We start from the raw sequence: 12,368 nt of genomic DNA on the forward strand, positions 1-12,368 counted from the left end.
TTGAATATCACTATTAAACAGAATGTTTACTGTAGGGTTTTTGAAAATAATCCATATAGGTAAAGGAGTTCCTAAATTGTTAAACATTTTAAATCCACACAAATATTGACTCCCTCCTTTCCTGTTGAAATTCCAGTTAATTATATGTGTGACTTTCTCACCCTGTCTTCCGTGTCTCTTCAGGTTTCTGTCATATTCTCCATCTCTGTGTGATTGCATCCCATTCTGAACGACTTCTTCAGCCATATCTTTCTGTCCATGAAATCTCTTAGTGATTTCTGTCTGCTAATAAAACTGCCCTTGGAGTTTTTATTCCAAGTATTATGTTTTCCACTTTCCCATTGTTTCTTTGAAATTTCTTTTTCTTGGTCATTATTTATGATATCTTTGTCTTTTATATTCAGGCTTCCCTTTTGCTTATTTAAATCTATATGCATTACACCTCTGGTATCTGAAGTATTTACAGGTCAGCTTTGCCCTCTCTTGCTTTTGCTGAATCTTCCTCATAGTGCCTTCATTACCATATTTTGTGACGTGTGTGTGTGTGTGTGTGTGTGTGTGTGTGACATTTTCCTTGGAACATTATCTTTTGGAATTCCTTGAGGGCTGTGTTTCTCTAGGGAGGATTTGCTTCTGCCAGGTTCCCGGAGACACCACCTCGGTTAGGTGCTACTTTAAATTAAATTCTTTGCTTGAAGCTCTTTAGTTCTCTGGTTGTGGTCTGAATGTGGCATGCGAATTTTCAGGAAAGTGCTTTTGTGATGTCAGATTCTGTAGGTGACATTTTTCCCTGCACCTTGGCACCATTTTAACTAGCTGCAGTGGGCTTGGGGTCAAGGTGCGGGGGTGGGCTGTTCATTTCTAGTTTACCCTCACTCTGATGGTTTAGCCCTTTCGGATCCCAGATTTGTGAGGTGGCGTTCTGTTATTAGACCCATAATTTGAACAGAACAGAAGGTTCGTCTCCTTCCCCAAAACCCCAGCCATTGCAAACTGAAGTTCAGGTTCACCAGGTTTGGGAAATACTCTCAAGGCAAATGCCACCTTCACCTCATTTTTGATGTGATTATTTCATATCTACTTACAATATTGGTGTTGCATTAAAAATATTTGTTTACACTTTATCCTGTATTTCTGGTTGTTTTCAGCAAATCAAGATACCTAATCTGCCATACTGTTTTAAAAAAAAAGAATTTTGCCATACTGCTGAAAAGCAGTGCCCATCTTTGGCTATTTTTAAAGGTTTTATACAAAAGAGAGAGATGAATTAAAAAAATAATTTGGGCTTTGAAAAATTGAGAGATTTACTGAAGAGCTCGGGGAAAGTATATTCTAATGAGCTTTTTCCACTTACAAAAAAAGGAACCTGAGAAATACTGAAGCAGCAACAAAAATCCTGAAGGGATCCTGTTTTATCCTTTCACTCTAAGAGTGGCATTAGATTATTTGTCAAGCTCCCTCCCCAACCTCAGAAGGGAGACCACAGGAGGCTGCAAGGATGAAACACCCACTTTTTCCATAATTGGGGATGTGCAAGGCTGAGATCAGCAGGGTCCAGAGGACCGTATCACAGGGTCGAAACAGCTTCATGATGCTCTGGGTGGTGGTACTGGAAGATTTGGATCATTTGGGGTCTGGGCCAGGGTTAGTAAGAATATTCCAGGTGAATGGAAGCCAAGAGGGGCTTTTAGAGGACCTCTTAAGAATGAGTCAGTCGGGCCAGGACTGCCCATCCATGTCAAGCACTTAGGGTCACTCATGTCTGAAGCATGCAGCGTCGTTACCAGTGTCTTCGCTGACTGACAGCACTTTTGCACGGTGTCCATGTGCATGCCATGGTAACCCTGGTCATCGGGGGATGGAAGGCTGGAAAACACCCCCACAGTTTGGGGGGGAAACGTTCCACACATGCCTTACCAGAGAGGGGGACATCTGTAAATGGTGTATTTTTAAGCTCTGAAGAAAATGACAGGAGGTATTGGGCCCCAGAGTACTTTGGATTCATTTTGCACTGTATTTTTCTTTGGACCTGAAAGTCTTTAAAGCTTTTCTATGAATTAAAAGTAAGTAGGAGTTTGTCATCATATCATCAGTTTCTGCTATTAAATCATAGCTATTCTATGTTCCTGAAAATTTGGGGCTTTGCCAGTAAAGGAATTGGATAGACCTTTATTCTGGTCATTGAAAGAGTATTTAATTTGCTATTTATGCTGATAATCTAATTAATAGCCATAAAGCAGAATTGTCTTTATATATAACATTTTCTCACGGGCCGTATTTTATTAAAGGTAAACCAGGCTGTGTGTCAACTGCCTGAAAATATTTTCAAAATAAACGAGCTTACACACTGGCTTGATTTTTATGGGGATGCTTATAGAAGGTCTGCTTGGAACATTAACTCCGTAAGTATGACATGTTTATTATTTATTTGTTTTGTAAGATTTTATTTTTTTAAAGTAATCTCTACACCCAGTGTGGGGCTCCAACTCACAACCCCCAAGATCAAGTGTTGTACGCTCCACTGACTAAGCCAGCCAGGTGCCCCGGTTATGGTATGTTCAAAGGGGGAAGTTGATCATTGGTGAGTTAATAAAGGTATTCGTGCCATTACTTTGTGCATGGGTTTCCAAATGGCCTTGCACCCTGCAAAATTGCTCAGTAGAAATAACAGGGCTTATAGGAAAAGTGATACAGACCCCTCAAAACCAATGCGGTTTTGTAGCCAGAGCCCTAATAGAAAAGTGGTGACTACCTTAGATCACTTGACTCCCACCAGGCAAGCAGCTTGTGGAGAGTGCCATGAGAATATGAAAACGCACCAGACAAAAGGGTAGAAATCTGTTCACACGCTAACGAGAGGATTGGTAGTACTGAGACAACATGGATGCAAGTGGGGCTCTCTTGGGTGGGTATACAGGGCAGCAGGACTCACAGGAGCAGGCAGAATGGGGCTGCAACTTTGGGGGTGGCTCTGGGTGTATCCTTTTTTTATTTTCTTAAATTAAAGCTAAAGGGCTGTCGCTGCCAGTTCAGCAGCTGACCTGAGATTTTTTTCCTTCTCTCTAAAGGTTGTAATTCTGGTCCTAGCACATCGACCCTTGAATGAGCTCATCAGCTATCCATGTTACAGCGCTCAGCCCTCTTTACTAAATGCTTCTGAACTAATTGACATTTCAGAAGTATACATTGTGGCAGAGCAAACTCTTTGGGAAAGCATCTGGAGTTTATAATTGCTAAATTAAATGAGCACTAAAAAATACGAGCTTTAATTTTTTCTTTTAAATACTAGGTTTACATACCTTTCATTATACATCCAAAACATTTTCTTAGAATTTTAGGTATCTAAGTACTACTGACCAGCAGTTCGGATTACGTCGGCTGGAAGAACTGAGACCTTTAACTATCAAGGATTTTAGGCTATGAGCTAAGGTGTAAGATTTCTCTGTTCTTTCCACTTGTCACAATTCTTGTCATTTCCATTTTTAGGACACTTCATTAGACACTCAGTATCCTGTCATATTCAGTCATTTTCCGTTTATCTTTAATATTCTGTCGAAAATCAAACTACTGTATGCAGATTCACTTCTAAAAATACAGGTATGTATGCCTATTTCTTTGTCTTCGTTAACAAATCGAATGATAAATACCTTCTCAAATCTACAATATTTTGGGGGTTGATACCATTGAAACCAATGGTTATAACATTCACGGAGCTTAAACTCTAATGAAGGTGGCCAAGACTGTCATAATCTGGATTGGCTTGCCCTTGAGGCGTGTTAGGGCCTCAGTAGTGGAGGAGAGAGCAGCATGGACAGCTGATGGAGTTTGTAGGGCTTGTACCTTGAGGTTGGGCCCTCTATACAGGTCTTCTGTGTGGTACTCGAAGAGGCATAGCAGACTTGGGCTTGATTGGGATTAGCAAACCAATATTTAAGGAGCCCAGTCTGGTTAAAAAACAGAGCAGTGGGAATAGAGTTGACAGAGGATTCTTGAAATGTGGACACACATAAATGGCTGGTAGTCTAATGGTGCCATGATCAAGGTTTATAAAAAGGATTCTCTTTTCAGTGAACTGTTATCAGATGAATTGGTTCTGTTTGTCGTCATATCCAGAAAGTGATTTTGAACTTAAAACTGGACTGTTGAAAATGCTTCTGGAAATGAAAGTGCCCAAGAGTGTTAGCTCTTATTATCGCTTTTATATATGCATCTGGATATGTATATTTATGAGTAATATCCAAATATATGTCATAACAGTGGATACTTTTACATAATACAGTTAACCATTATAAAACAAAATGGGAAATTGATTTATGAATATGACCATTGATTAAATATTTAACAAAGGAAAATGAAAGGAAAAAAGAAACAAGAACTTTATTTTCCTTCAACTCTTAGAACTCTTTTCTCCTAATTTTAAACAGGCCTCCAGAAATAACTTTATAGACCCAGTATTTGATTGTTCATTATGCTGAGAGCCTTAGACTTTAATGGTCTCAAATTGCCATTTGGTCAGGTAGACAATCTGTGTGTATGTGAGTCTGTCTGTCTTTCTGTCTCATATATAACTTCTTAGATGATCTGTGCCCTAAAGTCTCTCGTTGGGTTTTCCTCCTAGAACAGGATATCTTTAGAGAGGTCTCTCATACTTGAAGTTGCCTGCATGCTTGCTTTCTGAACTTTTTTCCAAATGAGGAGGTTATGTTCAGCACACTGCTTCAGTGTTTGCTGATCATTCTCTTAGCCTAATGATGGTAATTAGCTTTGGTAACTGAGGTATAAATAATCATGTTTGCAGGATAAAGTGGACCAGCGGAGCCCACAGTTGGTCACCTTCCTGCTTACACTGGTTGGCTCCACAAAACTTTTCATGCCTTAGATGTTTCTTCGGCTCACTGAGGGTGAATGCTGAATGTATAGCCTCTTTCCAGTGGCTTATGTAAATAAGGCTCTGTTCATAAATGTTTGTGACAAGCACTCATAATAAATTGAACCAATTTATTCCACTTTATAAATTCCCACTTGGAGCATATGGTGAAATGAGTGAAACATTTCTGTTTTTCTAGGAGAAAAAATTTAGAGCTTGTATGCGGTTGGCTGGAATTGTGGAACAAGGAGGGTCCGAATTAGCTTTGCTGCCCACTTTCAATCTGTCAGTCAGAAGGACTCACTTGATTGAGGATGTTTTGAGTCACCTAAGTCAGTTTGAGAATGAAGATCTGAGGAGGGAGTTAATGGTAAAGTATAATTCTCAATATTTTTGCTGCTGAGAGAAGGAAAACATAAAAGGATGTAACAGTGGGTCTTCCAGAGAAGAAGGAATCTCCCTTTGCCGCAGAGCTTGTCTGTTTTGGAGTTTCCCTGATTCCTCACTTAGCTGTGAATTGCCGGGAACGGCTGCGGGTACTTGGTGCTCTCGGGCTGAGGAGCAGTGGGTGAAAGGATTGTCCTCCCCCAGCCTGGACAGGTGGAAAGTCCAGAACTAGCCTTAAGAGGTCCAGTCTTTCCTGAGGCCTGACCCAGCCTGGCCAGTCACCCCCTGGGAAGGGTTCATGAGGTTGACACAGAGGGGATTTGGGGATTTGTTTCTGCTCTCATGCAGGAGCCCAAATTGCTTTGTGGAAAAGAGAACTTCCTCTTTATTGACTCTATAGTTTTTTGAGGGTATTACTGTCGAAATCCCCATGGTCTGAACATAAATGATCTCTGGTTTAGTTATTATATAACTTGTCTTACTAGTAGATATTTGACACATAATAATAATAATATCTAGTAAATCTGGTGAACGTTTTCCTTGTGCCAAGAATATCGAATGCTTCACAAGTACTTGTGTAACCCTTTCAGTGACACTGCATGTAAGGTTCTGTTTTTCCTTCATTTAGCTGATGGGGAAGCTGAAGTACAAAACTATGAGGTGACTTATCCAAGGGCAATACAACAACAGGTATCAGAGCCAGGATTTGGACCAACTCTTAGGCTCCAGACTTTCTGCTTAATCACACAAAGATTTTCCTTGATGGTATTTATTAGAGTGTTTTTGATAGACCCGAGTTCCCATTTACCCTACACGGATTAAAGAATGACTTGACTGAAGTTCAAGACACTGTTTTAAAAGTGTGTTGCGCTGGGGTTTGCAGTTAGAGGTGGTATTTCCACATATTTTTTGCACATAGAAAATTTTTAAAAATCTAACAAACTCACGATGTGAATCTTACCTGTGGTGGCCAGCCAGTCCACTGAGTTATTTTAGTTCCACTCTGACATTTCATTCATCCCTTTTAAACATTTAGGTAACATTTGATGAGCAGCCGGCATTTTCCAGACTGTGTGAGGCATTTTGCGAGTGTTATTCTGTTTAATCTTTCTGATAATCTCGTGAGAAAACGGAGGCTCTGTGAGATGAAGGAGCTTGCCCATAGGAAGGAGCAGAGTACGATTTGACACCTGGTCTTTTTTTTTTTTTTTGGATATTTATTTATTTAGAGAGAGAGAGAGAAAGGGCAGAGGGGAAGGGAGAGGGAGAAAGAATCTCAAGCAGACTCCACACTGAGCAGGGAGCCCGACACGGGGCTCGATCCCAGGACCCTGAGGTCATGACCTGAGCCAAATCCAAGAGTTGGACGCTTACCCGACTGAGCCACCCAGGTGCCCTGACACCTGGTCTTACAAAGATTTTGAATAATTGAGAGTTGAAACTTGAATCTGTAGAAAATAGAAGAGGCATTCATCTAATTAAACCAGTAAAAGGAGTTTTTGGGGAAGTGCCAGCGGACTATCCAGACGGAAATGTTGAGCAGGCCTTCGGACAGGAGTGTGTGTCAGAGAGAAGGTGGAGTGGATGGGAAGGTTAAATGCCTGCAGGTGGTAAGTAAAGTTTAAAGAGAAATCGAGCATCCAGGGAAAGGAGAAAGGATGGAAGTGCCGGCACAGAACTGTAGGAATTTCTGGTATTAAAGCAGCAGGAAAAAGAAGAGAGACGAAAACCTAATTAATGCTTCAGAAGAGAAAACAAGGGAGAAAAGAGTGTGAAGAAAGAAGAGGTGATCAGAAGTATAAAATGAGGTCATGAAATCAAGGGGAGGAGACATGAGAACAAGTCCTTGGCAGAATTGGGGGTTCACAGGTTCTTGGTCCTCTTGAAGAGAGCATGTAAGTAGGGAAATAGGTTGGGAGGCTGGTGTACCTGATTCTGCAGTATTTGGCAACCTCGAGTAGAAGCCAGTGTTGCCTGTATTGGAGACAGTGGTGTTGAGATTTTTTTCTTCTTTTAAGAATAAGGGACACCTTAACACATTTGTACACCGAAGTGGGGGAGTCCAAGAAGAAAAGACAGGAATGAGCAAGTATTTGAAGGAGCAGAGATGGGTTATGGTAGAACCATCCTAAGAGGGGGTTGGTGTCAGCGGGTACCTTCGCAAGGAGTAAACAGTCACGCCAATAGATGACTTATCTGTGCTCTGGTTTTTCAGCCTTTGAAAATCCACCTATTTTTTATTTCTTTATGTTTATTTTCATTTTACTTAACATTCCTTATTATATAATAATGATGCCAATTGAAGTCAGCTTAGTAGCTGAAGACATCAGGCTCTGAGACTTGACAGACAGACATAGGATTAAATCTAGGCTGCACCCCTTAGCTGTGTGTGACCTTGGGGAAGTTCATATTTAAATTCTTGAAGTTCATCACCTCATAGAACTAATGTGAAGATTAAATATGGTAATACGAGTAAGATGCTTACTATAGTGCTTACCAAATATTTGAGTCCACAAATGATGTTTGCTTTTAAGATAATTAAATGAGCCTTATTAATACATAACAATACAGAGCCCTGGAAGTGAGATATTATTTGCTCTGTTTCTTCAGGTTTCATTTAGTGGAGAAATTGGACATGACTCTGGAGGAGTCAAGGTAGAGTTTTTCCACTGTCTGTTTGAGGAGATGACCCGGCCAGAATATGGGATGTTCATGTATCCTGAGGAGGCTTCCTACATGTGGTTTCCCGTCAGGGTGAGTCCTCTCCTCTTTGTTTCTGGTTGTCATGACAGAAAAGGCATGTCACATACCACTGGAAATTAGGTTGTCTAGACAGTTTCATTTTAGGAGAGGACTTATTGATACATAAAATTATGGAAATAACCTTCAGTTGATTAGTTTCTTTAAAATGGAGTCCCCTTTCCCTGCGTTCCCATTTCTGTCCACACAGGAAAATTTAAGCACTGTATGTTGACCATTTATAGAATGTATGGATAAAAAGGAACCCTTCCTTTCCCAGGTGCCCTTTTTTTTTTGGTTCAGTTCTATTTTTCCTGATGAATTTGAAAATTCGTTTTCAAATTTTCATTTGAAAGGCTGTGAAAAGAAATTGGAGACTTCGGTTTATGAGGATTTGCTGAGCCTAATGTGGTTCTATTAGTGTCCCTGTGGCAGATTTAAACTGACTCAATGACTGCACATAAACCCTCAGTATTATTACTGCAAGCTTATTTCTTTCAAGATTTTATTTGTTTATTGAGAGAGAGACAGTGCGCCAGTGAGGGGAGGGAGAGTGGGAGGGGGGATGGAGAATCTCAAGCAGACCCTCCACCGAGCATGGAGCCTGACTCGGGCTCCATCTCACGACCCTCCATCTCACGATCCTGAGATCATGACCTGAGCAAAATCAAGAGTCAGACACTTAACTGACTGAGCCACCCAGGGGCCCTGCAACCTTTTTTATTTTAATTTGTGATTTGACTTTGTGAAAGGGAGAAAAGATTACCTAATACAGATACTCCATTTTACTTGTAAAGATTAAAACACATCAAGTTTTTTTTCTCTTTCCAGCCTAAATTTGAGAAGAAGAGATATTTCTTCTTTGGGGTTCTTTGTGGACTTTCCCTATTCAATTTCAATGTTGCCAACATCCCTTTCCCACTGGCCCTGTTTAAGAAACTTTTGAACCAGACTCCATCACTGGAAGACTTAAAAGAACTTAGTCCTGTTTTGGGAAAGTAAGTAAACATAGTTCTTTTTCTAGAACTCTATATAATATATATTTAGATACAGGCATAACTTGTTTCATTACCTTTTGCTTCACAGATTAATAGTGAAGGTTTGTGGCAGCCTGTGTCAAGCAAGCCATCTTTCCAACAGCATTTGCTCACTTTGTTTCTCTGTGTCACATTTTGGTAATTCTCACAGTATTCCAAATTTTTCCATTACTATTCTGTTTGTTACGGTGATCTGTGATCAGCGATTACAACTCGCTGAGAGCTCAGGGGATGGTGAGCATTAAAGTATTTTTAAATTAAGCTCTGCACATGTTTTTAGACATACTGCTGTTGCACACTTACTACAGTGTGGTGTGAACATAACTTTTATATGCATGGGGAAACCAAGGAATTCTTTTGAGTTGTCTCTGTTGGGATAATTGTTCTATTGTAGTCTGGAACCAAACCTGCAGTAACAGCCCCCCCCATAGTATTTTCATGTTCAATAGCAACATTCTAGGTACTTGAAGTTAATTATAATTTTGGGAAGAATTATTGGATAATAATTTAACTTTTTCAAATTAAGAGAAATTGATTTTCCCTATGGTTGGTCCTTAATACTTGCATTAATCTTTGAACTTTATTTGTGTAGAAACAGTCATGGGCAGAGCCCAGGTTATACCCTGGTGTGAAATCTGCAAGTGGTGTTTATTCTAAATCTCGTTTCATATCCTCACCTTTAAAGTGAAAACTTACTTCTAAGTTAAAAAGCCAAGCCACCACCTCACAAAGAATATTGGTACTAGAAAGGGGTGATATTCCTGCTGTGTAAGGTGTTCCTGCACATCCAAAAGAAAAATTGACAAAGTATACGAGAAGGCAGCGCACAAGAGAAGTAACAGAGTGGCTTCATCTCCCCAGTGCTCGTGGAATGCATGAAAATCAGAGGCTCCTCTGTGCTTCAGATTGACAGTGGTTGTAAATACCCATGCTATATAGTGTTCACCGGGGTTTGGGAAAAGGTTTGCTCTGATTTCAGGGATTAGTAGTGGACATAGGAATTGGCGATTCCTTTTCAGAGAACAGTGTGGTAGTACTTACCTGAATCAAAAATGTATTTGCTCCTTTGGCCTAGCAGTTCTGCCTCTAGACATTTGGTTTCAGAAATAACACAACCATGCGGGGATTTTTCCATATTAATGTATCTTGTATTACATAGTTCATAATGTATGGAATACCTAAATGTTCTTTAATAAGGGAATTACTTATTTTTGGTCTATTTATGCAGTGAAATCCTATGTATATTTTTATTTTATTTTATTTTGAGAGAGCACGTGAGTTTGGGGCGGGGGGGGGCAGAGGGAGAGGGAGAGAATCTCAAGCAGGTTCCTGCAGAGCTCAGTCTCATGACCCTGAGATCATGACCTGAGCTGAAATCAAGAGTCAGATGCTTAATGGACTGAACCACCCAGGTGCTCTGATCCTATTATTATTATCCCCATTTCACAGGTGAGGAAATAAACACAGACAATTTGGGTAACTTGTCTCAGACCCCATAGTTATAGAACCATGAATTGAACACGGTGTGGCTCCACCATCCAACTATTAATCATTATTACTAATTATACTAATAAGATAAGAAGTATCAAAAGCATAGGATTTGGAGAGGAGACAAATTTATTATTTTTTACTAAAACAATGAAAATGACCTAAATAAATAATGCTTGTGCCTCAGAAGCCTTAATACACATCAACTTAGTAAATGTAAAGATCATTAAATCTCTATCAGTGTTCCTCACACTTTTAGGTCTTAAGAATTTTTAGAAAGCTGTATTAATTTAGAACAGTGCAGTATGGGTGCAGGTTTTCAATGGAATAAAAGTGAGAGTTCAGACGCTGATCCAGGCACCTATGGAACTTGCTAGAGGTAGCATACTGGATTAGTGGGAACAGGAATCCTGTCAGTTCATGTATATGGGGAAAGAATGAAAGCTGATAGCTTATGCCATGTATAAAAATCAACTTCATGTGGATGAAGGACTTAAATATTAAAAATGCTGAAAATACAGACAAATATTCTTCTCACCTTTGCATTCTTAAGCAAGACATCAGAAGTACCAACATTAAAGGAAAGACTGATAGTCTGACTGCAGTGAGATTAAAGAATTGATCTGTTCTTCATGAGCTACCTTAACAAAAGGGAAACAACCCCTCAAACTGGTGTTTGTGACATATTTTGGGGGTGGTAGAAAAATGGGCTAGGGGAGGTATCCATACAGGTAGGTATAAGATATTAGCAATGTTTTAAGAGGAAGGTTCCTAAGTATTCTTCATAAAAACAGCCATAAATAAGCACGTAAGCCATACATGGACAAATAATGACAAGAGTATCATGAACCAAGTATTATCGTGTATCCGGTTTTGTCAGCTGAGTTCCCATCACTCTCCCTCTCCTCCCCGCCCACCCACCCCCACAAAAACCTACAATGAATAAAATATGGTCTGTTTATCACAGTTCTGTAATAAAAAATATCCAGTGGGGGAATAGTCAGTTTGGATTCCACCTTCTTCCGGAGGCATCCCCAGTGACACATCCCTTCAGAAAGAGTTAACCAAGGCAGTACTTGTACGCTCACAGAGTTCCTGCACATAGCTCACCGTACTGTGGTGAGGCTTCCATCAGCATATCTTATCTACAAGTCTCAGGGTTCACTGACAGTAATGTCTCAACTTTACATCTCTTAATGCCTGCCACACTGGGAGCTTACTAGATATTCGTTGAATGAATACATGAGAGAATGAGCAAATACCATGAGACATACGACTTTAAAAAATATGTCTGAAGTACCATAGGACTGAAGGATGGAGATATAAAAAGACTGGCTGCTCTCCGTGCTGTATAACCTATATTCTCACAGATGCCTTGAAACAGTGAAGGTAGTTGAATTTCACATCTGTCTTAAGCTTGACGATATTGGGACAGTAGATACAGAGAAGGTCCCTTGACCTTCTCATTCCTTAGATTTCCTAAGTGATACCTGATACTTAAAAGGAGATTATTTGTTCTGTAGGTACAGTTCAAAAGCTAAAATAAAGGTAACACCAATTTGAATGAGTTTCAGTATCAGTAAATGCATTATCAGTCCTTTTCTGTAGAAACCTACAATCACTGGGTAAGGGAAGGTAGGATGAAGGGAAGAGAGGTGGCAGAATTGCAAATACTCATAAACGTCACGCTTATAGTTGAGGACTGGCTATCCGTACACAGAGAAATGGGCATTGTTAACTAACGACCTGACCTCCCATCTTCAGAATAGTCGCGCGTCTGACATTTATTTTAGATGATGTATCTAGTGATCATGATTATTGACTTTTAAAAAAAATACAATTATTTGTTC

General features: G+C 39.9%; 1 protein-coding gene across 1 annotated transcript in view; it reads left to right on the plus strand.

The window, feature by feature from the left end:
* The window catches only part of HERC5 (HECT and RLD domain containing E3 ubiquitin protein ligase 5), a 41,260-nt gene that overhangs the window by 24,699 nt on the left and 4,193 nt on the right, over positions 1-12,368 (plus strand). The window contains exons 14-18 of the mRNA XM_026509745.4: positions 2,289-2,402; positions 3,487-3,597; positions 5,067-5,237; positions 7,865-8,008; positions 8,825-8,991. Coding sequence (XP_026365530.3) covers positions 2,289-2,402; positions 3,487-3,597; positions 5,067-5,237; positions 7,865-8,008; positions 8,825-8,991 — 707 coding nt within the window. The remainder of the gene's footprint in view (positions 1-2,288; positions 2,403-3,486; positions 3,598-5,066; positions 5,238-7,864; positions 8,009-8,824; positions 8,992-12,368) is intronic.

This window comes from Ursus arctos, unplaced genomic scaffold (assembly GCF_023065955.2).
Source record: "Ursus arctos isolate Adak ecotype North America unplaced genomic scaffold, UrsArc2.0 scaffold_9, whole genome shotgun sequence".
NCBI lineage: Eukaryota > Metazoa > Chordata > Mammalia > Carnivora > Ursidae > Ursus > Ursus arctos.